A 27,780-nucleotide genomic window follows, 5' to 3' on the forward strand; every position below is an offset into this window, starting at 1 on the left:
CCTCAAATATGGCCCCCCAAATATGAAATCCTGGATCCGCCCCTGATCACCCCTATGCTGAAAATACGATGAATGATTCTCGAGTGCATTCATTAAGTGAAGGAATAACTCTCTTCACATTTGAAATCATCTTCAAAATATTTGATTTGGATACACCGAATTTGTGGAAAAATAATCATCGACAAGTCTCATGTGCCCTGCTTTACAATTTCTTTGGACGAACCTTCTTCTTCGCCGCATCTCATTATTACTTTGATATGCTTCAAGTATTTCTCGACTTTGTTGAAGTATCAATAACATTAGTTCCTCCCCGGATCATAACCTTGGTCATCAACTTCAACTTAGACTTCATTTTCACTCGTGGAGCTGCTGGAATTTGGAGACATGTCGGAGGAAACGAATTTAAGTATATGTGTTTGCCAAATGTTATGTTTTTAGAATGAAGAATTGCATAGCACAAGGAGAATTACAATATAATAGCTACTTTTCAACGGCTACATTAAATTAATTGATAATTCCATTAAATGACCGGAGAATTACATTACATTAATTAAAAATTACATTAATAGAAAATAAAATAATACTAAAAGTTGAAAGTTGAGACCACATTTTAAATATTCTAACTCCACCTAATCTCTTGACATAGACAATCAGGAAAGATAAGCTGCTCCTTCCTCTATCATTTGCGAAGTGTATTCAATCATCACTTTTGCCCCTGGAACACGATCGAGTTGGTTACTGTAGAATAAATTTGTTGTAGTAGACAAGGGTCGAATTTCATCGAAACTGAGGTAATGTCCTCCTCCGTAGTGATCAACTGTAGCTTATCGATTTACCTCCTCACAGATGATCATGTGACCGACCTTGTAAAGCTTCTGAGATGACGGATTCCATCTTTTGTTGCAGCGAAGTGTCCTTGTAAAGGATTGCGTATTCCTATAAAGAATTTTCAAAATCTTGAAAATTTTAACTATATTGTGGAACAAATAAGAAATTTGAAAAATGAGGTGAAAATTGGGTAGAAGAAGTAAATTGAGAATATTGATAATTTGATGGAATTTATGAATTTTGGGAAGATCGTATGTTTTGAAAATTCATGAAATTTCTAAAAATTTCTTGTCATTTTCATTCATTTCAAATAAAAAATAAAAATATAGAAATAAAAATTAAAAATAAATTTGAGATGATCAAAATAGTAGAGAAAAGATTTTAAGAGTGATTTATGACGTAGAATAATGTATTCGGATTAATGAAATAATTTATAGAAATAGATGAGTATTTGTAGAGGAATTTTTGAAATTTTATTTGACGATTGATTGTTATATAGCCGTTGAGAATTTCTCATTTTTTGGAATTTTTTTAAAATAAAATCATATTTATAAAAACACTTAAAAGGAATTTTTAAAATTAAAAGGAAAACATTTTAAACAAAGGTGGAGGGGTTCATGTGGGAGTGCCCAGGCCCAAAGGCCACTCGGCCTCCCATGCCCTCCCAGGCTCATGCGTGCCCGCGCCGCACTTGTGTGTTTGGCGCGTCCACGCACGTGCTCGAATGAATTTTTTAAAAATTTTATTTATTATATATATATATATTATAATAATTTTCCACATTAATTGTAATGCAAGAGAAATTAAAATTTCCATTTGATATTTACTCAAGTTTTATCATTTTTTGAATAAACTATATATATACATTGTGTATTCAAAAAAAGATAAATCCACACACGCAGTGACCAACCAAGACATCTATCATCCTTTAATTGTATTTAAAAATTCCTATAAATATATTGTATTATAAAAAGATAAATTGAAAAATTACAATTAGTCATAACATGTTAGGAAAGGTATTATCTATTCAATTTAATAATGTGTGTGTGTGTTTTTTTTTTAAATTTTCTTTCGAATTAAATAATAATGCATATAAATTTGTTAATCATCAGGGAGCAAATCCGAATAACCTAAACTTTTGGAAATAGTTTGTAAAAGAATAAAGTCCAGGTGCAAAAATGAGATTTTCGCAAAATGAAGCGACGGCCCGAATAAATTCGACTTGGAGGCTCAAACTCGCTCCGTTACAGTCTCCTTGTCGTTGGGTCGTCCGTTGCTATGGGAGCCCCTGGTTTTTGATTTGGGAGAGGAATGCTTGCTTCTCGATTCTCTGATCGTCGCTCGAAGCGCAGTTCGATCGACCGAAAAATGAGGTGGGTTTGTGCTTCTTTTTTGGTTGTGCCTGGATCTTGGAATCTTTCGAGGTTTTAGGGATCCTTATCAAGGTAGAGGAGTCGATTTAAAACGTAAGTGACGTGGGTTTAAGATGAGTAAGAAGCCGAACAAGGACGATTTAGCGGAGGACTACTGCTTCATTTGCAAGGATGGGGGAAATTTACGGGTGTGCGATTTCAGGTGACCTCCGTTTCTTTCTCTTATTCTTTTTACTTGTATATCTTTTGGTGTTTTTTCTACATGAACTTCTTACCGCTATTCTATGTTAGCATGGTCAATCCCATGCATAATTCGTCTCTCATTTTTTTTTTTATAGTTTTGGTTATGGATTGTTGTATCATTCTTCGTTTTCTTTTCACGTAGATACACATAATAAAGATTCTTCTCTTGGTGTTCGTGTGCTGACAATTGCATTTTCTTTTTGTGTTGTAATTTTTCTCAAAAAATGTTTTTTTTCCTTCGGTTGGTACCTCAGATATCCTTTTGGTAGGGCTTCCTCCTGTTTGTAATTGGATACAGCTCAATTTTTTTTCACCCCTGCAGAAAAAAGCGCAATTCCCATTTCTGGTAGCGATTTCTCCCATTTATTCCCATCTTCAGCAGAACTTTTGATTTTCTGGCAGTGAGTTCTGCCATTCAATCCCATCTCGGCATGCACTGAGTTAGTAATGTGGTTATGTTACATGCATTCCTATATTGATTTCTGTCCACTGATTCTACAAACAGTTGATTGTTTGCATGGCAGAATGAGAGAGGTTCAACATACTACTATTTGGGATCTAGCATATAAATTTCTTATCTTGAAATTGAACACACTGTTAGGTTATCGCTGCTATCTAGTATTATGCAAGACAATTAGATCACTTTCAGTTAAGTAGATCATCTTCCTTTATCTCTCATATGTCAACTTTAATTAGTTCAACTTGCATAACTATGCAATTTATGGGTCATGCTTAAATATGTGAATACCATATCGTCGATATGTTTTCTCTCATTATATTTTCTTCATAGCTACACCCGATTGCTCATATATATATAGATTTAAAATTTTTTTCTTGCAATGCAACCTCACACATTCTCTTGCATGGTTATCTCTACCATTTTTTATTGTTTATTTGTTGTCAATGCTCTAGCTCATAAAACATAATTGGTCACACCACAATCTTATAAAATCTCTCTCTCTCCCTCTCTCTTTTGTTTTTTTTTACTTAAGGACCATTCCGCAAGCGCATGACAATCTAGAAGCCTCCATTCATTTTTACCTTTAAGTATTTCTCCTATTAACGATGTTCTCATCGATTTTTTGTTGTTGAATAATAGATTCAAATATCATAAAATATACTTGTAAATAGAAAATATCATAAATAATTTCTATATGTCCAAGTCCATCCATGTTATATGTTCTATTACTTTTCTTTCTTTAGTTGTTGCCTAAGTTTGTGTAGTCAACTATATTAATCTTATCCCTCGATTGAGATCTATGTGTAGCTATATTCTCTCAATATTCAAATTAACTAATTATTTTCCTATACAACATATAAAGTATTTTAGATCTCCATGCATCCTTTACATCTTCCATTTTAATTGATTCAACTTGTTCAAGTATATCTTTATTACCATTGAACTTGTCCATGCCTCCATGCCATTCCAACTTATTCTCTTTCTTTAATCACCTATTGTAGCGCACCTAATTATTTCAACTTAATGATTTTTTTTTTCTATTTTATTCTCTTTAGTAATCCTCATATCCATCTTGATAATCTCATTTTTATTGGATTATTTTTTTAATACATGTTTCCTAACAATCCAATACTAGTCCATAAAATATGGTTGGTCATATTGCAATCTTGTAGAACTATTCATTGGCCAAATATAATAGGCTTGCAATAATTCCACAACTATAAGCTCCTCTTTATATCAACTGTCCACTTTTCCCTATTAATAATATATTTATTAGTATCTCCTTCCTGGCGAATGATACACCTAAAGTATTTAAAACATAAAAAATTTTATCCATCCAACTAAATTGTGCTCTAAATCCTTTCTTATTATTGCAACTATATTTCACATATTTAATTTTAGTTCATCTTGAAACTACTAATTTCTAATTTTCCCCCCACAATTCAACATTCGACTTTCAACTATTACACTTTAATTGTTGAAGATACATATTACGTTAACGTTATAGTCTCAAAATCTCATGTTTTGTGATTTTTTTGAATAAAATCTCATCAAATTTCAAAATAACACCTACCAAGATGAGACTAATAATTGAATCTAGTTTCTAATGTATGAATTAAAAAAAATATCTTCTTCTTCATTATTATCATTAAACCATGTGTGAGTTAATGATTTAAGATTCACTGCTTGGATTTTATCCCTTCATTAAGCATAATGAATTATTATATGCTACTCATATTCAAATTAATTAAATCATTTTTATTACATTGACTAATAAAATTTAACTCTTTTGACTATACAATCTCTTGGTCACCTTCAAATATGGTTTTCCCATCTCAATATATTTTTTGTCATTTCTAGTAACTCAATGCATGCATCATACTATTCTTATTCCTACTACATTATTTTTTTATTATAGTTCTATTCTACCTAGCATTTGTTTCATAGCATATGATGTATCATATGGTCTTATAAAAATTTCCTTTAACTTAGAGGAATACAACAATCACACAAGGTTTCAGAAACTCCTTGCTATTTTGGCAATCCATTCTTTGCCTTATCGATGATGTCTTTTTTAATATCCCTCGTTAAATAATTGTTCAAGTTGTCTAAAACTTTCAGTTACAATGAATTCTTTTCCATCAATCCTAACTACTCCATTAATCTTTTCTTATTACTTAAATTACATTTCACATTTAATTTTAATTCTACTATCTTAAAATCCATAAGTTTTTAATCTTTGAATTTGATTTAATATATTAGTTAACTCAATATTGCCATTAAATAACATATATCAAATTGTTAGGTTATCTAGTGCTAGTGGAAATAAGATAGGGAGCATTGGTTGTCCCTTGATCTAAACTTATAACCATTGGAAAATCATTCGTCACACTTACAATAGTTCTAGTACTGGTAACAAAATTTATCATACTTATCTTTTATCACATTATTATAATGATATAGACTCATAACTAAATGTCGATGAGACAACAATTATATGAAATTTAGTAGTTGTACCTTGATAGTTCTACCTTCTAACACCAGAAATTATACTATTATATGACTTTTTTACATACCAATGTACTCTTCTTGATGCCATTTTTACATATGATCCACCATATTAATTTTCTAGTAACTCTTATATATTATTTTTCCAAGTATGAAAATGTTAGGCATTTATTCAGCTTGCTGATACAAGCATATATATAATACATATGATAAGGGAATAATACTAGTTAGGTAAAAATTGAATCAAGAAGATTTTGAAGAAGTCTCTCAACTAGAGAAAAATGTTAAAGAGTGAAGCAAGTTGTTAATCATTGTAAGAAAACATAGAATATAAAATCTGGATGAAACACTGTTCTTTTGTTAAAATTTATACAGTTTGAGAGTAGACTATTAAAGAGTTAGGTAGAAGATTGTGTCAAGAAAATATGGAAGAAATCTCTTAACTACAGGAAAATGTTAAAGAGTGAAGGAGGATGTTAATCATTGTAAGAAAACTTGAAATCTAGAATCTGGATGAAACACCCTATAAATGAGAACTTTAGTGTTTTTTTATTAGAATTCATATAGTTTGAGACTAGACTATTTAGGTTTTCATAATTTTAGCAAGTTGGTAGTAAACAAAATAAGAAGGTAGCTTTTCTTGGGAAATCCTATGAAAACATATGAATTTGAAAATAAAATTATTATAGTTCTTTGCTAAAAGGTTATATAGATATATATAATCTTAGTTTAAAAACATCTTAGAAATTTGAGCCATAGAACACAAGGATAACATTATGAGTTTTAAAAAATGAGCGAACACGTTTAAGCTAGACAGATTGATCTTTGGATGATTCTAATGCTTGTGAGTCCATTTTGCACATCAACTCGTCATTTAAATGTCAAACCAAGGTTTAAAATCTCGAGTCGTGTCAAAATTTCGATATTTGAATGGGACGATATTGGTTTGGTATTGTGCCAATGTTCCAATGTATAGTGCCGGTAACGGATTAAAATTGAAAAGGAAGGAGATGAAGCATTGGAAGGAGACATTGTTTGTGTCAAACATGATTTTAAATCTTGTACCATGTGGGCGAAAGAGTCAAAACATATCATTTTGTAAATTACTAAAACTCGATACCACTCAGTATAGATCTCCTTCGTTTACTTCATTCCCTTCCTCTTTTAACCTCCAATCTGTCATCGATACTATACATTGGAGCGTCAGTACAATACTGGAATAATATCTTTTCAGTTAAAGATCGAAACTATGGCACGGTAAAAAAAAAAATATACAAGGGACCATCCCATTCTGTATACTGGTAGTTCTGTGCAATATGTTTTGACATCTTATTATCTTCAACTTTTATACAATTGGAAGTTTGTCTTTATGGGAATTATTTTTAATTGTACATGCATGATAAATTGGAATATTCTTTTTTATTGGCTGTAGCATGTTGCATCTTGAATAGTTTGGACCATTGTAAAGTTTTTGCTTACCTGTGAAAAATGTAAAATTAAGATCAAGAGATATTCTGGAACAAAGAGTACTAAATCGTTCAATGGTCCTTCTAGGAATTGTCTTAAGGCTTACCATCCTGATTGTTTAGATAAGGACCCGATCTTCTTGGAGAGTGATGAATGCTGGACATGTGGTAAATATCTAAAACCCTGTTCCTATACATCTTTTCTATCAGTTGCTGTTTGCAAGTTTCGTATGCTAGGAACAGATACATAGTATTTACTTCTTGTTTGGACAAGCGTCTTACTGTATAATTGTTTTGAAGTTGGAGCACAAAACTTTTAGTTGATGAGTAAAAATGTAGCAAATAAACCTGTGGTGAATTTTGAAGGCGATAATAGCCACCTAATTGAAACATTTTGTGCCAAAAGTTGGAAAATTGTGCTTCTCTTGTCAAGTTCAATGGGAAGAGAAATCCATGCTATCACCAGGTTATTAGAAAATAATCTCTCTCTAGAGTTACTAAATTTGAGGAAACTGATACAGTTATTCCATGACATTTTCATGGAAAGGTACATTGCATTTTATGTCATGCCTCTAAGATCTTGTCATAGAGTGTGATCCTATGTGCAACTAGTGTGGTTGCTTGAGTAGAGGCATCAATGGGCGATGCCTAGGCTGCTCCCTCTCCTCAGCATAAAAGAAACAAAAAAACAAGTAAAATAGATTTTAAAACGTTCTTCATTAATAAAAGCCATTTCATTTTAGAATAAGTACTAAAAAATAAAGTTTTGTATAGACTCCTCTTGGATCCTAACGCTCTGCTTGGATGGGGTGAGAGAAGGTTCATTAAAGGAAGGGGAAGGGAAGGAAAGGGAGGGGAAGGGAAATATTTATGTTCTTCTTGTTTGGGAGGAAGGGAAGGTTCATTAACGTAACATGTGTTACCTTGTTTGGGAGGAAAGGAAAGGGAATGAAAGTTAAATATATAAAATTACAAAAATACCCTTACTTCTTAAAATAAATCTACATATGAAAAAAATATGTATAGCTCATTAAACCAATATAAGATTTTTCTTATCAAAACCACCTTGTGAGACCAACTAAAATTAATATTTACGACTTAAATAAATAAAATAATTTAAAAAAATAATGAGTAGACATACAATAAACATGCAAAATATAAAATCTATATACTTTGGTACGATAAAGGATAAATTAATATTTTTATGTATATTTCTATAAAAATTTATTGATATGAAAGGAGTGAAAAGATCGTGCTCAGCTAGAGAAATTTAAAAATTTTAGGTTAAATAAATTATTTAAGAATTAATATGTTAAAACACAAATAAAATTGGAACAAATAATATTTAGAGTTACCTTCCCTTTCCTTACACCTCAAATTGGAGTGTAAAAAAATCTCCCTTTTCATGGGTAAGGAAGGTTAAAACTTACCCTTCTCTATCCTTCCCTCATCTTCCCTCACTCCTTTACAAATAAGGTTCAAACTTCCCCTCCCTTATTTACCCTTCCTTCCCCTTACATCACCTCCTCCCAAACAAAGCGTAAATGTTAGTACCCCAGTGAAGTTTTGATATGTGGTCAAATAAGTCTGAAATTATGTCCTGATTGTATTTGATACGTGTGTCTAAGTGTACAGGGACTTAGGAGATCACACATAAGATATGACGAACCTTGGCAGAAGATGCAAGCGAGTGAGAAGAATGACACGGGAAAGGAGCCGACGGGTTTGGTGCATTTGAGGTACGAGGAGCTGTAGAAGAGTACTTTGATTGAGCGAGAAGGATGTATAAGAGCGAGTCGGAAGGGCTCGGTGCATCGAAAGGACGAGAAGCTGGAAGGAAGACTGTGCAAGATGACCAAGGCAGAACGGAGAATGAAGGAGGAAAATAATCAACACAAAGTTGACTATTCCAAGCGCTCGGATCCATTCTGGGCACCTCGATGCTCGGATCCATTCTGGGCGCCTCGGCGCTTGGATCCATTCCGGGCGCTTAGAAGTCCAGGCGCCCGAATCCATTCTGGGTGCCTAGATACCCATTCCAAGTCAGCGCGAGCCGTTGCCGAAGTGGATGAGAATGGAGTCCATGTCGACGGAGTCCAGGCGCCCGGAGAGGTTCCAGGTGCTCGGATCGCGAGGAGTCATCCAGACTCGTTAGGGGATCATTGCCAGAGTGGATTAGGTTCGACGAATCTAAGTGTCTGGAACTTCCACATTAGTACAATGATCAGATCGAAGAAAAAGCTATAAATTGACTGAAGCTCGAAGAACAATTCACACACTCGGTTTTAATTGTTTCGTTCAGTTTGCTTTAATTGTTTTGTTCTCAACTGTTGTACGAGGTTTCTCCACCTTTGGATTGTTTCCGACGAGGAGATTTTGGCGAGTACTTTCATAGTCTTGGACTAACAACTCGAGGGTGGTAACCAAGTAAATCCCTTGCCTCGTGTTTTATTTCATGTTATATTTATATTTTAATTAGTGTGTCCTTGCTAAAAATATTAGCAAGAGAAAGATGCCACTTTTATTACAGGTCGCTATTTACCCCTTCCCTCTAGCGATTCACGAACAACCTCCGCTGCACCAATAATTGGTATCAGAGCCGAACCGCTCAGAAGGACTAATCGTCAACTAAGAAATTAGATCGGGAGGAATGGCCGGATCAAACATCCACTCACCAAAGTTCGAGGGTGAATTCACCATCTGGAAGAGAAAAATGGAAGTATTTTTCAAAACGAATTTTGAAATAATGCTGTGTATTAAAAATGGTTTCAAAGTGCCCAGGAATGAGGATAGAGAAGAACTCGATGAACTGCGATGGACCAAAAAGCACCAAGATGAGTTCACAGCCAATGGTAAAGAAGAGTTCCATTTTCTTAATGTGTTACCAGTATAAGAACTCAACCGGATAGACCACTACGATTCGACGAAAGACCTCTGGGAAAAGTTCCTAGAACTTCACGAAGGGACCTTAGAAATACAGCTAGCTAGAAGAGACTTATTGAGGAATCAACTAACTTATCTCCGGCTAGAAAAGGGAGAAAAGGTGACTTAACTATATGCGAAGCTTAAAGAAATAATCATCGGTCTCAACAACCTCGTAGAAAGAGTGTCAAACCGAGCTAAGGTATGCATTCAACGAGTTTCCACGGACCCCAAAGTGGATGTCTATAGTAGATTTCTATCATATTTCGAAGAATCTAGAGGTAAGTAGTTTAGAAGATTTATTTTTTACTTTAGAATTATACGAATCAAAATGTGTAGGTTTAAAAGAAACAGAGAAGAAAAGTTACAACCTAGCACTAAAAGCAAGGCAAAGCGAGTCAAATTTGGAATCTTCAATAGATGAAGATGAAGGCCTATTTGGTAAAGAAAATGAAAAAGTTTTTTCATTTGACAAGTTCAATAAGAAACAGACCTCACGGTTGCTAAGAAGGAAGGAAAAAAGAAGAGTAAGGTGTTTCAACTATGGTGAGGAAGGTTACATCAAGGAAAACTACCTCTAGCTTAAGAAGATAATCAAAGAAAAGGGGAAAGTAAAGATAAAACCCAAACACAATAATCTGAGAGTAACTTGGGACGATTATTCAGAACACTCAGAGTTAGAGCAAATAGCTGAACTTGCACTGATGGCGACGTAAGAAGAAGAGTCAGAAGTAGGATCCAATGACAAAAACAATAATGCAGGGGGAGCCTTAACCGATGAATCCGAAATGGTAAGTGAGGTACGTAACCTGCGTTCTGAGCAACTTTACGATGCAATTAAAATGTTATCTAGGTCATTATGTAAAGTTAGAAAGAAATACATGGATCTAAAATGAACCAATATTGAGCTAGAAAATAAATTAACTAGTTCATGTCTTAAGCAAGAAAATGAAAAACTAAAAATTGACAACTTAAGATTAAGGGACCAGGTAGATTCTTTAACATTAAGAAAATTTTCTACTTGTTCAGATAAGTTGTACACATGATCAAAATATAATGATAAATCAAGTACCAAAATGGCTTAGTTTATTTTGGTACTTTTAGAAAAGTTCCAAAATGGCTTAGTTTAGAAACATATTTGATAAATCAAGTAGGTTTAAATTTATTTTGGATTTCAAAATCAATTTTTACTATTAATATTTTTTTTTGTTTTTGTCAACCAAGAAATTGTTTTTCTTATTTTATTTTATGGTTGACTCAAAAATAATTTTCTTTGAATATTTTGAATAAAAGAAATTTGTTAGTAAAATTATTTTCTATGAAAATATGATATATTTTCTATTATCATAAAATTTCAGAATTTTTGAATGATTGAATGTTTTTAAAAAATTATTAAACGAAAATCATGGATTTTGGAATTTGAAAATTAATTAAAATGCATTTTTGGTGAAAAATTAAAATTTCATGATTAAGGAAATTTTGATCTATATCTAGTTAAAATTTTAGAAATTTTTATGATCCGAATAATTAGTATCACATTTTTATGTACAACCCCAGTGCTTTTTTTTGTTGTCAAAAGGAGGAGAAATAAAAATTAAAAAATTAGGCATAAATGCAAGGGGAGTAAAAATATAGTTATATTATTTTGTTATTGTATTATGCTTGTTCATGTTTATTATGTTTTATTATTTATCCTAATTTCTAACTTAGTTTGACCAACATAAAAAATGGGAGATTGTTAGTACTCCAGTGGTGTTTTGATATGTGGTTAAATAAGTCTGAAATTAGGTCTTGGTTATATTTGACATGTGTGTCTAAGTGCACAGGGACTTAGGAGATCACACGTAAGATGACGAATTTTGGTAGAAGAAGTAAGTGAGCGAAGGATGACACGGGAACAGAGCTGATGGGCTCGGTGCATTCGAGGTACGAGAAGCTGCGGAAAAGTATTTTGACGAAGCGAGAAAGATGCACAAGAGCGAGCCGGAAGAGCTTGGTGCATCTGAGGGACGAGAAGCTAGAAGAAAGACTACGCAAGACGACCAAGACAGAACGGAGAACGGAGGAGGAAAATGGTCAACACGAAGTTGACCATTCCAAGTGCCTTGACATTTAGGCACTTGGATCCATTCCGGGTGCCCAGAAGTTCAGGTGCCTAGATTCATTCTGGGCGCTAGTCTACGTCAGCAGAGTCTAGGCACTCTGAGAGGTTCCAGGTGTCTGGATCGCGAGGAGTCATCCATACCCGTTAGAGGACTCGGTGCATTCGAGGTACGAGAAGCTGCGGAAAAGTATTTTGACGAAGTGAGAAGGATGCACAAGAGCGAGCCGGAAGAGCTTGGTGCATCCGAGGGACGAGAAGCTGGAAGAAAGACTGCGCAAGACGACCAAGACAGAACAGAGAACGGAGGAGGAAAATGGTCAACATGAAGTTGACCGTTCCAGGTGCCCTGACGTTTAGGCACCTGGATCCATTCCGGGTGCCTAGAAGTTCAGGCGCCTGGATTCATTCTGGGCGCTAGTCCACGTCAGCGGAGTTTAGGCACTCTGAGAGGGTTCCAGGTGTCTGGATCGCGAGGAATCATCCATACCCGTTAGAGGACCGTTGCCACAGTGGATTGGGTTCGACGAATCCAAGCGTTCGTTAGGTTTTCAAGCGCCCGGAACTGCCATGTCAGCATAACGGTCAGATTGAAAAAAGAACTATAAATATACTGCCATGTCAGCATATCTGAGCCTCTTATACAGGGCACTTTCTTCCTTGCCCACCTTTACACCCTCTATGTCCTGGCAGTCTCTATCACCTCCATAAGATCTTGATTGTGGTTGAACTGAAAGGATCATCTCATATAGACTCAATGTGTCACTCTATAAATGATGTCTAATGGAAGGTTGGATTGACCAATAATGATACAAAGTTGGGTCGACCAATCTAGTAAAGTTTGTTCAACCAACTTTTCTCTCTGGAATAGTGTGTTGATGAACCTTGGAGAGTTTGTGTCAACTAAATTGGGCCTTGGCGACACTACCAGGTTATAACAACTTATACGCCTCCATTTCACTTTAATTAAGCTACACAACCAAGAAATAAGAAGAGTTTGGAAGACTGTGTATGGTATGGCTGGCTAGAGAGGGCGAATAGATGTAAAATACATTAAAATACACATGCAAAAGCGTAAACAATAAATGTAACATTGTATACATTAAAATACAAGCGTCACTGAATATATGTAACATTGTATTGTGGAGCTAAAGCAACATAAAATGCACATGCAAAAGCGTAAACAATAAATGCAACGCTAACATGAAAGGTGTAACGTGGTATGGAGCTCTGCTGCTACTCTATTCTAGACCTACTATTATTACCCCTTAAAATGAGACAATGAGATAATCTTCTACAACTGCATTTAAGTTTTGATTATCATGCTTCACTTTGGTTTGACATAGATGTCTTTGCTGATACCAATCTATGTGATAGGTTGGCATTATTGCTGTATTTGTAAAAGAGCAGCTGCTATCCAATGTTATTGCTGCCCAAGGTCAGTATGTGGCACCAACTCATGTATAAAGGAAGCTGTTTTTGTGCAAGTTAAGAAAAAGGCAAAAGGTTTCTGTAGTCACTGTTTGAAGCTAGCAATTTTAATTGAAGGAAATATGGATGTTGATTCAGATGGGGTATGCTTTGTATAAATTTCTTAATAGATAATGCATGAATTTCTTTGGTAGTTGCATTTATGCAGTCATAGTTGATTTTAAATGGATTTAAAATCTTTATTAGAAACATTTATGTATCTTTTCAACATAGCTTTCAAATTCATGATTCTTTTGCCTCATATGCAATATCTCATTTAATGAAGACAAAGAGCTGGCTATGCAAGTAGTGTGATTTGGTTTGTTGATATTTCTCTTTCCAATGGTGTGATATTGATGTTACGACACACTACTTTTTAATATTCTAAGTAAATATGTTCATATTGGGTTGAAAGCCATTTTCTCCAGGTAAAGGTAGACTTTGAAGATACCACTACATATGAGTTTTTGTTCAAGGATTATTGGGAAATCATCAAGGATCAGGAAAAATTGACACTTATTGATCTTCAGACAGCAAATGCTCTTCTTAAAAGAGGTGAAAATTGTCAGGCTGGATCAGATTCAGATGGATTTGAGGAGGTGGAATCTGACTATGATGAGTTTAAAGACAATTTCAATAATGGGTTGGCAATTTTTGAGGATTTGAAAGGCACATCTGTTAGATCAAAAAAGCGGCAAAAGAGATCCAGGCCAAAGAGAAAGGAGTTTGTCGGTTGGGGTTCAGTAGAGCTGATTGGCTTTCTTGCATCTTTCGGTAAGGATACAAAAGAACCACTTACACAGTTGGATGCGTGTGAAATTGTAAAGGATTACATTCAAGAAAACAAACTTCATGATCCTAATGATAAGAAGAAAAAGAATGTTATATGTGATGAACGGCTGCACACTTTATTCAGAAAGAAGAAAGTGAAATTTCACAAAATATACAGCTTACTGGAAAGTCACTTTGCTTCAAGTGATAACTCAGATGATGAGTTGTCTTTTAGTTCGGAAGAGGGTGATGATGCATTTGGTAGGCGTAAGAAACGGAATACAGCCAATGATTACCAATTTGATACATCACATCTGAAGAATCAAAAGAGAGACCTTTCTACATTGTATAAATCTCACTATGCCTCCATAGTTAGTGAGAACATCAATTTGGTTTATATGAGGCGATCTTTAATTGTAGAACTTCTTAAAGATCCTGATACCTTTGAAGCCAAAGTTTCTAGATGTTTTGTGAGAGTCAAACTTGATCCTAAATATTTCTACTCTCTGCCTGAAAAGATGTACCAGCTCGGGCAGGTTACAGGTTTGCCCTTTTTTCATGCATTTCAATTTTTTAATGACATTTTTGTCCTTCTCTATATTGAGCAATGTTGTTAGCTCTAACCTTTGAACAACTGAACTGAACTGGCGGTGAGGCAACAATGTTTTTGGCATGTAGTATTAGGAAATTTCAGATAGTTTTCTTGCTTCTGGGTGCAAAATATACTACTAACTATGCAGTGCATGACTTGAAATTTTGAGCTCTGTTGGGCAGCGTGGGCACAATTCGGTTAATTATTGGAACCCGATATAGTTGGCATGAATATCCACTCCCATGCTTCCCATGCCAAGTTCCATACCATGTTGACAATTAGCACACTTCAACACAAGTCAAAACGTTTCAAGATGAGTTAAAATGAATTCGATTAATAACATCTGTGCTAATTTTTGTTAGTTAACATGTCTTTTTTACTTTGTTTCTCTGAAATTTTACTTCAAGAAAATATCTTATTGCTATAATCTTATTTTTAGTATCAAATAACTTAAATGAAAGAAGATTACAAGAGGGAAACTATGTAAATTCATCTCATTATGCTCTAATACATGTTGAAGTGTGCGGACTAGAAGGTGACATGATATTGTAATGTCATTTTAAACTTAATTAACTATCAATTTTTTATTTTCTTACTTTTAAAGTAAAAAAATAAGTAGAGAGGGATTAGAAGAATAAAACTTAATTGAATATTTGAATTCATCTTAGCATCCACAGGACCACATCTTAGAAAGTGTGGTAAAATTTTATTTAATTTGCTATCTAATTGCTATAGTCTATTTTTAAAAGGAAATAAACCCAAGTATAAGGGGTTAAAAGAATAAAATCCACATGAATTGGTTTCAGCATGCTTCGATGTATGTTAAGTGTCAACATATTACAGTACCAAAACTTTACAATTTTGGCCACCGATCAAAACCCTAAAAGGAAAGATACTTTAAACCTTGGGAGGGTGTTTAGACCTAAAAAGCTACATATTTTAATTGTAAATCCTTTCATTGATCTCAAGCTTACCAAATCTCAAAATGTGACAAGGGATGATATGAAACTGAATTGCAAACAAACTATGTTTCTGTTTGACAGGTGTTAAAAATGTCTCTCAAACATACAAGATAGGGGAAATGTCCACTGCTATGGTTCTACGTGTATCCAATATGCACAAGGATGTTCCAATGTGTATGCTATCTGATGATGACTTTCAGGAGGTATGCACAATGGTATTTGAATAATTGAATGTGTATTGTTGAAAAAAAATATTCTATTTACTTTTGAAATTCTAACTTAATTCATCACACTCTGTAAGGTATACTAGTTGTCTATAAATGTTGTTTAAGGTTTGTTGGGCTAATCTTGAAGTCCATATGCATATTATAATATCTTTATTCTCCTAGGAATCTGGAAATGCTTGTTTAAGAGTTGCATAATTTTTTTGTAGGATGAATGTGAAGATTTACGCAAGTTAGCAAATAAAGGCGTTTTCAATAGGCCTACTGTTGTAAGTTCATTCCTCCAAGATTCCATTTTCTATAATGAAATATTTCTCTATGCCCATTTCTGATATTTTGTACTGTGTTTCTCTAATTTTTCTTTCATTACGAAATATTTCTTAATATGCCTCTGTTCTTCTGATAATTGTTATTGTGCACCATAGAAGGTGTTAAGTCAAAGGTTCTTAGTGTTCATTTTCTTAAAGAGGCTCAATCTTGTTTATGTGCCAGATGATGTTGTTATCGGTGTTGTATCCTTCTTATTTATGATGTTAAATTTTTTGGGGAATGATTCTATGTATGTATACAAACTTAGCACTAGGATTAATTTTATACTAAGATCTAGTTTACACGTGTTTGCCAAAAGGGAGGAAATGACAGAAGCAAGGAAGAGCGCTAGGGAAGGGAGAATAGGACAGAAGGGAGGAGAAAGACGTCACTATTATTCTGTCTACTTGAAAGGATTATATATATACTTCGATTTTGTTGTTCTTGAGGGCTATATGGTTATATTAATCTTTTTAACGCAAGCCACACATGCACACCTGCCCACACCCACACAAAAGGGAAGATGGAATGGAAGGTATCTTGTAAAAATATTATAGTATGTACCAATTTATAATAAATCTTCTCTCCCACCTTAGCCAACAAAAATTCTAAAATTACACTATCTATTCTTCTCCAATGAGATTCAATTTGCTTGCATAATCACATTATTCATAATTGGATCATTTATGGATATTGACATTGTTTTATCATATTCAAATTTTGATCCTTCTAGTCTTCCTCCCAAGTGAAAAAAGAACACTTCAAAATAATATTCAACTGTCATACGTCAGGGTTGTAATTTCCACTTATCAATAGGTACCCCACTTGATGATAGTGTGATGGGGACCATTAAAACATCATATGAACAATAGAAAAATATAACAAAACCAAATTAGGAATCAACATGTTGAGATCTTTGAGCAATTGTATGTACTAGCTGAAACTAACTATAACCTTTTTTCTACAAACACAATGAAAACCATACAGTGTAAAGCATCATATGAACAAAAGAAAAATACAATGAAATAAATAAAAAGAATCAGGAATCAACAAGTCGAGATCTTTATGTACTAGCAGAAACTAACTGTAATCTTAAAAGCATATCTTTGCCTGTAAAATTGGAGGTAGGTATAAATTTGTTAAGTGGGTTATAGGAAATATGCATAAGAAAATTGAGCAAGCTACAATGTTATATCACAACTTTAAAATTTCATTTGAGTTCTTTAATTTATATAGAAATTTATATTTATATATATAGTCAACTATTGCTTTTTATTTTAATTATTTAACAACATTTAGAGTCACTATATTTCTTTAAATTACTATATTTTTATCACAAGTTAAGATAATTTTTAATTATCATCATTTAAACCCCCTATGAATACTATATCTCTAATAAATCTATCACCGATAAATTCACTAGGAATTAAGAGTGTAATAACGTCTCCAAATGGGGAACGCAATCAAAGGATGCTGGGCATCTGGATTGGCCGTCGTATGCGCTTTCCGATTTACCCTGGTGGTCGGTGGGAAACTTCCGTGGGATCGGGCCGGCCACCCCCAGGGATTGAGTCCATGAGACTGACTGAGATTTATCATTTTTTTAAGAGTGTAATAACGTCATCTAATGTGTGGGCTAAAACCGTCACCTTTGATATACAATAAACATAACACTCTCGTAGAGATAAATATTGACCGTGGACGACCCTTTGCTACCACAACCTCATGTGGGCAATATATAAGGTTAGGCTTAAAATTTTCACTAATATTTCCTTCTTCCATTTAAAATTGTTATTGTTTCACTTACACTACAATTATTCTACGTTGAGTTTACATATTATCAAAAATCAACATTTTAACACGAGTCTAATTTACAGTATATTAGCATGTGATTTCTAGGTATGAGGTATACAATATGGAGATACATGTATCAACCTTTAAGTTGGCAAGTAACATAAAAGGTAAAGAGATCTAACGATAGATATCAACTGAAGAGTAACTTAGAAATTTTAATTTTTAAAACCCTTCTATAATTGCCATATGTAATCCACATGTGAACAAGAAAGCATGACAATTATTTAACTCCAATAGTTTACTTCATTTTAAAAACTCATTTCACTATTTTAAATATTATTTTAATCCCCCTTTTCTAAAAGAGTTATAGAAGAATATATGATCCATTTTATCTATTTATTCATGCACAAAGAAATATTTATAGAAGTTAAAGAATATATTTATCTACTTCTATATACAACAAAAAATTCTGATCGTGTATAAATCAACATGCTCCACTCAAATGTGTATCTGCAAATACAATATGAAAATAATACTTTAGAAAACCGGAAATAAATATCTAATAATAATAATGGAAGAAAATTTAAAAATTAACTAAAATTCGAAGTCTATAGATTAAATCTTGTTCTTGTTATCTTGATATAATCTCAATTCCTAAACGAGAACTCATACTACTATCGAAGAATAATTTATGTTTCCATCCTAAACTAGATACATCAACGTAAATCAAAAATATAATAAAATAAAATATTTAGCTAGCAATTTTCCTTTGATCGGTGAACCAAGGTAGGTGTATGCAACACTAGAGCTAATCAACCCTAAACAACATGTCGTAGTTAGTCCTGTATGATTAATCATTTCCCAATATCAACCATACAGTTATTCACCAATCCTTTGCCTTTAATTGGTCTGTGTACGGACAACCACCTCGTTCAAGGATGTTAGAAGGCTCCAAAAATGAGGGAGGTCAACAATCCCTCCCTCGTGGCTCAACCAAAAATAGTCAGTTGTGGCTTCTTTTGGCTCCAACGACAAGCAATAACAATAAGAAAGAGAGGTTGTGAGAATGGAATGATGTGGGCTGGTGTCCCTCTCCATTATCTCAATGGCGGCCAGTAGTTGATGTGTGATTGTGGGCACAAGAAAACTGAGAGGGGAGAAAAAGAGGGAAGGGAGAAGGGCTTTCTTGGCTCATTGCCAATTGGCAGTGGCCTCTATTAGATCAAGCAACTGCTAGTGCTGTGATGAACGACAACACCTACTATTGTGCACATGCTGGAAGGGAATAGAGTAGGGGGAGAAGAGAAACCAAGAGGGAAAAAAAAAGAAGGGTTGTTAGTAGCTAGTGCTGGCGTGTGGGTGTTGTGGAGGCACAATGATGGCAATAGGAAAGGGGGCAGCATTGCTGGTGTTATGTTGTGGCATGGGAAGGAATAGGAAGAGAGGAGAAAGGAAGGTTATTGAGCGGCAATTGATGGAGACACTGGTGCTGGAAAAAGAGAAAGGAGCGTTGGTGTGCAGGGAAGAAGTTGCATGTGCGTGGGACAAAATTTGCAAGAGAGATAGGAGAGAGAAAATTATCCCTAGCTCCTCAAAACTTTTTCTCAATTCGTCCCAACTTGATCGAACCAATTTATTCTCACTATAATTTGGCCATAAACTGATCATAATAAATCCAAATCAACCTTGATTTGAATCCACATGATCCTAAGCACTACACCTACTCAATGGATTCAATCCAAACCCAATTCGACTTCAACTCAACACTCAAAATATATTTTATGACTCCGTTCTACTTATTTGGTCATTTAAAAATTTTAGGAAACATTAGTTTTTAAGACATGAAAAATTATAGATAAAATTCAGCATTTAACATCATCCATCCTTCTAAGTAGACAAACATAATGGAAAAAATTAAACCCTCTACCCTTGGTATTTTCCATCCTTTTTATATCTTCTACCCATTCCGAGTTATTGAAGATAGGTTCCACTTGATTGGGGCTATACTAGTCCATGAGGTTCACGCCAGTAACACATCCAGTGAATGTCAATGTATCCACTCTTCCCTTGCATACCACAGAAAGCAACTTGAACTCTTATCCAACTTTATTTTTGTGTCAAGGCTCACTCTTTTATAGATATTGTTTCTAAGTTAGTCATTTGAAATAAGTAAAAAGTAATAGTAATAGTCAATAGAAAAGAAAAAAACATTGTAGGAACTCCAGTTGTTTAATACTTGAATATGACAACAACAACAATTAAGTCTTATCCCACTAGGTGGGGTTGGCTATATTAATACTTGAATATGACACTTGGTTAATTGGTTCAGGAAAAGGTTTACAATATCTGTTCTGGTATCCTTTAACAGTGTCTATCGGGATAGGTCGACATATATCATCCATGCTCAAATGCAGAAAGAGGGAGAAGAAAAGTAAAAAGAGTAGGGACAGAGAGAAGTAGAAGAAGAGGAGTAAGAAGTTTAATGGGTTTGAGGTTATGCGAAGGGGTACATTCTTGATCCTTAGTAAAGGATTACTGTTGATTGAAAAGCTGCTTATGTTCTCTGTAATGATCAGGGCTTTTCTGTAGCCATTGCATGATGATCTGCGACAACCCAAATTAATTTCTGTGATGATCAGTGATTGGCTGCTTCAAGCTCCTTATAGTGTAGTGTAGCAAATCAAATGTGTTGTCAAGCTAGGCTCTAATCCTCATCCACGTGCCATTTGGTTTTGCTTGGAAATGAGCCAAGAACCTGAGACATACATATGTATTTTCCAATACAGATGATACCTTGATTTCAAGCGGCATGCCTGGCATGAGTATATTTACCCATGCCAAGTATTTCTGTTTAGGTCAACTTGGGGAATGACTTGGTTTAAAATTTCAAGCCGTATTGGAGTTTTGGTTTATGATTGGAATGATACGGTTTCGGTATTATATCGTGTCGTGCCGATATGGTTTTGGTACTTTTTTAAATATAAAATATATTATTATAATATTTGATTACTATAAATACTTATTATTAGGTTAAACTAATATTTTAAAAATTAGAATTGAGTAAAAATCAATTTAGGATTAACTAAAGTCTAGATGCAATGGTTAGAATCAAGTAAGTTTAAATTAAATTCATATTTAATTTATTTTAATCAGTTTAAGGAGGAAAAATTGGCAGTTAAGAAAAATAAAATGAAAATAAACTGTTTATTTAAAAAAAATAAATTGAAAAAAAACTCAGCCTCGTTCGAGTCCCATGGCTTGCTCAAGGCCACCGCGATGGCCATGGGACTCGTGCGAAGCCTCCGTAGTGGCCGTGGGGCTTGCGTGAGGTTACTGTGGCAGCCGCTGCAGCAGCGGGGCCTCGCGGATGCCTCATGTGTGGAGGCGCGGGGAATGCCGATATCGTTGCAGTGCCGATCTGCTAGCGGAACGAGTTGTTTCACCATGTTGCTCGGTGTGACACAAGATTTTAAACCATGGGGAATGGTAAGTTTCTATCTACAAACAACAAGGAGTGGCATTTTAAGTGATGATTTGGATCCAGTACCTTGCATTGACAACATATTCAATGGTATGGTTTATATATATACATTTTTAATTTTTATGAAAATGTCAAATGCCTTTCATTAGAATTGGCTCTTGGCGTATCTTGTTTTTGTTGAAACTTAATCTTCTAAAATTGTTTAAGCTTTTGTGGTATCTACTTTTGGTGAAATTGGAAGATGTTCCATGAAATTGAGCATTTGGCGTATGGTTGACAGGTTACAGCAGTAAATCCCCTCAGCAAACTGTTAGTTCATGAGATGTGCATGAATGGTTATAAATTCTGTAAAAAAAAGAATGCCATTTTATTGATCTAAGGCCTTGAGTAACGGTAGAGAGAAAATGATTGACAAATTTTATTTATTTATTGTTTGTATTCTGCATCAAGGTATCCGAGGCTGAAAATACGAATGAGGTTAAATGGAATTTTCTTATTAACCATTGCTTGTGCTTTATGGATTATTGATTCAAATGACTGACATAGGTTGTGCATGACCATAGTCCATAGCTTTCATCAATTTAGATAACATCCTTTTTGAAAGGTTGCTACATATGCATATATATATCTGAGTCCATCTCTATTTTATTGGTTGCATACTGCTTACTTGGATAATAAGATTGCTATTTTAAAATGGAGAGAAATTCCTGCTAAAAATGTACTTTGCTTGAGTAACATCTTGGTTGTATGTAATTTTGTAATTTGAACAGCTTATCCTGTATCATATTATTTTTTATGAAGTTTTGTTGTTTTGACAGGCAGATCTTGAGGAGAAGGTCAGAAGTATTCATGCTGACATAATGAACCATGTATGTCATTGTGTTTCTTTAAAAGAACATGTATTTCTTTTTGATCACTTAGAAATATAACAATTAAATTTTATGATAGTTATATTAGTTAACCAATTTTGGTAATTGGTGAAAAAGTTTACTACTCATCATAAATACTAGTGCCACAGACTTATTATTTTGGCCTCTAAGGGCAAAGTTCTTCTCACACCTATACTATCATGTCAAATTACCTATTACCTTCTCCAATGACTGTTAAGTCTAGACAACAACTCTAGATTCTTTGCAAGTGATTCATGGATGACCCAAACAAGGGATTTCTCTAAAAAACCAAATCTGTTGCTCTTAGCAAGAGATGAAGTGAGAACCAAGACAAGAGGAGAGGTTACAAATGAGTTTGATATAGTTGAAACCTTCAAATCTTGTCCAAGCTCTTGGATTTTCTTTTGGCATTTTTGTAGCAATAGAGCACAACAAAATGACTATGGAATGGTGGCTTAGTGGCTGAAAGCTCATATATCCTCTGGTCAAACATTCACTTGGAAAAAGCTGAAACATATGACTTCAATTACCTGAACCAAGGTTCCTGTCAACTATTTGAACATAATTTGAATGTTGAAAACCTAACAATACTAATCATAGTTGGCTGAACAGATCTCCTAGTTGATTAAACATCATCTAGTCATCTGTCAACCGAACAAGGTCAAATAGAACCATTTTGTTCCCAGTTCTAGTTAACTGAAATATGCCCAATTGACTAACATAGGTTGAGAAATTTTACGAGCCCCATAAGTTACCCTTAGGTCTTGCCCATAAGCTATTAACAAAAGCATGACCCCCTGAGCACTCTTAAGTTGAACTAATACTTAACCATGCCATTGTTGAGTCTTGAAAGCCTTGCCTCCACTCCAATTCCCTACAAACAAAACCATAGGTCGTTGACAATGTTCCGATGCATAAGTCCATGAGGGGACCTGATAATAATATCACTAAGTTATAAGGCTTCAAAACATAAATTAACCCTAATGAAACTCTACCTAGGCAATCATACCATCAATACAATTTAATTTGAAAATACACCTAAGATTACAACACAATTTAATAGAACATCACATATCTTCAATTCCTTCTCTAGGGTCAATGACCATCCATGAGTGTGAAGCTTCTTATGCCTCTAATACAAATTTAACTTGACTTGTATTGCTAAACCATCAAAATGTTGTAGTTAAAGCAAACCACAAGGGACGAAACTATAGTCCCAATAATTTGTGTTGTATATATATTTTTAAATATGTAATGTACAAGGATCTAATTGTACTTATCTTGAATCTAATATACATGTTGGTAGAATAATGCCTAGGCCATTGATTTTGGTGAGATTATTCTCCATTAATGGTATGTGAGCTGCAGTAACATGATGATCATATGCCTTTATTTTTTCTCTTGGACTTGTGAGTCACCCTTTGATGTCTCCTTCCATCACGACGGGGGAAGCATACATCTATTTGTCTCCCTTTTAAGAACTGCCCGTGCATACACTTTTCTGTTGTTGCCTCTGTTCCTCCACCTACTTGTCATTTGCAACCATTGTTTTTTTTTTGGTTTGTCACCACGCTAAGAACTTTAAATGCGAGGCTATCCCTATTCTTGCAAGAGCTTTTGGGATTTCCTAGAATAAGCCCCTAACTCTGTAAAGAAATAGAGCCTTGTATCTTGTAATAGAGAGCAAAAATTCTTTTATTATTTTACTAACAAATACTAAAATTGAGATAATATTGCTATTTTTCATTTTGTAATTTCTCTCCATATAATCTCAAAATCTTAATATTCTAGATGGAAAGCAAATATTGAATTTAACTGTGTATGTAACTGTCATATCTTTTTCTTCCTTCCACCTCCAATTTACTATTAACACTATATATCAAAATATTGGCATGATATTGAAATAGTGTTGCTCCAGTCAAAGATTAGAACACTGGCATGGCTCAACATTTCAAATCTGAAACTATCTTAGAGGTTCTATATTTGATCCAAGACGGAGACAAGTTATAGAAGATGAAATGACATCATTGCTTTTTAACTATGTTAATTGAGTTGGTGTGTCTAACATGGATGTGGATCCAAGTGTTCAACACAACTATTTTCAAGGTTGAGGGGTTGATGAAAAGTCCAAGTATGAAAGATTGCAAACATATGAAAATTAATTTCTCTTTGAAGTCCTTCAAAGAAGTTTCTGTTGTTTGGTACAAGTGGGAGCTTATAGCTAAAGTATCCCCTTTGTTCGTAATCTCAAAGCTTGATTGGTGGTAAAAGGGCATATATAGATTTATATGTTGGCTATATGAATATATTTTCTACTAGTGCCAAGGTCATTATGTCTCATATTGATATCACTGTGGTAATTATCTCCTGATGTCCACTGATGCATTGGTTAGAGATCATGAATAATGATTTTCTATAAAAATCCGTGTAGGTTGAAAGAATCCCCAGAGCATGGTTTCAAAAATTTAGTGTTACTCTCATAAGAAATAACATATTACTCAAGTTACATTATTCTCAATCTGGGAAATGAGTCTTCTCGTTGTCAATGTAGATTTTATTATATTACAGATGAAGGCATTACATGCATCACAAGGTTGAAAGTCTGTCCCCATTAGCACGATGCCAATGACTTAGAATACATAGATATTTTTTAAACTTCGAGGTTGCTCAACAAGTGCAGACAATCTCACAGTGAGGATACTAGTTGGATATGCTTCAAGAGACTAATTTAGAAAGTTCTACAACTCTAATAATATTTTTTGAAAATCAGACTAATACACTAGGGGAGTCCTTATCTGATATAAGGAAATATCATAGATTAGTTAATCAATTGAACTATCTAACATAGATAGACTTGGCATCTCCTTTGTCAAAGCCGGTGTAAGTCAATTTTGAGTGTTATTCGATACCTTAAGGTTGTCCCAAGCAAGGGTGTCTTATGTCATGGTTGCGGTCACGTTCAAATTATAGATGTATAATGGGCTAGTGCTTCTATAAATTCAAGACCCTAATTGCCTTATTAGGTTATTTAGAGTAGGGATATAATGTCTTAGAAAATGTGAAAAGAAAAATGTAGTTGCCAGATGGCCCAGATCAAGTACAGATGCAAATCATAGGCTATGACTCTTGTCACATGTGAGTTTGTTTCACTCAAACAGTTGCAATGAACTAATGTAACTATATTGTCAGAATCAACCTTCCTCACACATTCTCTAAGTGGTCAAAACACATAGAGATAGATTGTCATTTTCTTAGATAGATGGTACTCAGTAGATTGTTACATTGTTTGTTAGTTTCAATTATGAGTTTGCAGTCTTGCTAGTTAAATCTTTAGGAAGTCCTAGAATTGAATACATATATAACAAGTTACATTTCTATCATGTCTTATCCAGCTCAAGGAGGGAATTCTGAGGACCTCATTTAAATATATAATTGTATATGGATCTGGACCTATAATGTCTCTAATCTAATATATATGTTTAATTAGAGGGGGTTCCTAAGTCATTAATTGTAATAAGATTGTTCCCCATTACTTGTGTATTCACGTGGAGGGCATCCAACATATCAAGCTCCATCATTTTGTTGTCTATATTTCATATTTTTTAATTTATCTGCTATGAAGTTGATTAAGTTCCTTTCCTACAGTGGATTGACAAGGAAATTTTGAAGCTACAGAAACTGATTGATCGTGCAAATGACAAAGGATGGCGTAGAGAATATCCTTCAAATGTGGAAATATGTACATGCATCATATGCAATGTTTATACAATTGCTTTTATTGCTTACTTTAGCACATATCACATTCATGCTGTGGAAATAATTAAAATTGAAAATTGTATTTACATTATTTCTCCTTGACAATTTCTGGGTGATGGGTATTACACTATTTGAGTATATTGACAAAAGAGAAAAGCTTCTTATGCCAGAAGAGAGAAATCGTCTTCTTCAAGAAATTCCAGATGTGGTTGTCGATACCTGCCAAATTGAGGAACATAGCAACAGTCCACTAACTTCTCCAGCAAAGAAAGGTTGTCTGCAATAGTATCCATTCAACTTGGTGTTGTCAGATTGCAATCTTATTTGCCCATTCCATGATATGCATCTTTATCCAATTTATTGCCTATATTATTTTATAGGAACAACTGTCTGTTTTATTATATCATTTTTGCTGTGAATCATAATACTCTGATCAGGCCTAATGAACCAACATCTGTTCCTTAAATAACATATCTAAATCCCTTTATATGATCTTATAACAACATTCTGTTGTATATGTGAAGGCAGCAAGTTTTTTGGCCTTCTATGTTTTCATTTATCCTTTCTGGATTATAGTATTTTCCCTGCTTCTAAATACTTAGCCTATTTGTCCATGCATATCATTTTTCTTTGCTACACAATACTTTAACCATATTGGCTGGTCTCGGCTGCCTACCAGATGTTCTAAGAATTGTTTGATTCCTTTAACGTTTTGCAAGTTTCACATCAACATATTTAATTCTGTTGAAGTTTGATAGGTTCACCTTTTTATTAAATGCATTACCCTCTATTGCAACCTTGTGGTGTATACAACAACAATAACAACTAAGTCTTATTCCACAATGTGAGGTCGGGCTTACGACGTACTGTAGGACATTTTCCCTTGGATGAAAAATTTGGGACGTTGGTTGCTAGGCGAGGAGCTGCTCGCATTTCCAGATTTATCCGATGGGTGAACCAAGGAGGAAGACCGCTCGCCTCTAGGATTGGTTGAGCTCAAGGCCTAGATACTTGGATTATCAAAAAAAAAAAACTAAGTGAGATCGGACATATGGATTCTCCGATGCTATTGGGTTCGATTCCTACTATATTGTCATTGATATTTAAATGAATCTTAAATTGTTTCATCATTATTAGCCAAGTCTTCTTTGATATTTCTCTTCCTCTATTAATGTGTGTATTTGTCATGATTTTACATTACCTAATTGAACATTTATTGGTCGTTTAAGTACACGACTATATCATTTTAAATGCATTTCTTGAAGTTTTCCTTCAATAGGCTCAATCTTAACTCTCTCTAATGTTCTTATTTCCTATCGTGTTTATCCTCTAGATCCACAGATCCACTTTAACATCCTCATTTCTGCATATGCTCGATTCACAACCCATCATTCAACTCCATATAACATAGCAGATTTAACCACCGTTTTATAAAACTTTCATTTAAGTTTTAGAGATACCTTACGATTACAAAGAACATTTGATATCTTTCTCTATTTCAACTATCCTGGTTGTATTTTATGTAAAATATTTCTCTCAACCTCTTCATTTTGCAAAAACAAACTTAGATACTTAAAATTCTCAGTTACAAGTTCTCTCTTATCTTCCAATTGTCTTGTTATGTTTTTTT

The 27,780-nt window shown here is 34.1% G+C and overlaps 1 protein-coding gene across 5 annotated transcripts in view; it reads left to right on the plus strand.

Annotated features, from left to right (window-relative positions):
- Window positions 1–2,102: 2,102 nt before the first annotated feature.
- LOC141845521 (uncharacterized protein At5g08430-like) overlaps window positions 2,103–27,780 on the plus strand; it is a 37,281-nt gene continuing 11,603 nt past the window's right edge. For 3 of the 5 annotated variants that reach the window (XM_074733577.1, XM_074733578.1, XM_074733580.1), the window contains exons 1-9: window positions 2,103–2,403; window positions 6,967–7,046; window positions 13,279–13,475; window positions 13,800–14,685; window positions 15,778–15,899; window positions 16,130–16,189; window positions 22,323–22,373; window positions 26,040–26,110; window positions 26,277–26,422. In XM_074733577.1, coding sequence (XP_074589678.1) covers window positions 2,315–2,403; window positions 6,967–7,046; window positions 13,279–13,475; window positions 13,800–14,685; window positions 15,778–15,899; window positions 16,130–16,189; window positions 22,323–22,373; window positions 26,040–26,110; window positions 26,277–26,422 — 1,702 coding nt within the window. In that variant the 5' untranslated portion in view covers window positions 2,103–2,314. Of the gene's footprint in view, window positions 2,404–6,966; window positions 7,047–13,278; window positions 13,476–13,799; window positions 14,686–15,777; window positions 15,900–16,129; window positions 16,190–22,322; window positions 22,374–26,039; window positions 26,111–26,276; window positions 26,423–27,780 lie in introns of those variants that run through there. The other 2 variants (XM_074733581.1, XM_074733582.1) reach the window with 2 other exon arrangements.

Source organism: Curcuma longa, chromosome 14 (genome assembly GCF_044706935.1).
Source record: "Curcuma longa cultivar G26 ecotype Majalengka, Jawa Barat chromosome 14, ITB_CL_G26_1.1, whole genome shotgun sequence".
Classification (NCBI taxonomy): domain Eukaryota; kingdom Viridiplantae; phylum Streptophyta; class Magnoliopsida; order Zingiberales; family Zingiberaceae; genus Curcuma; species Curcuma longa.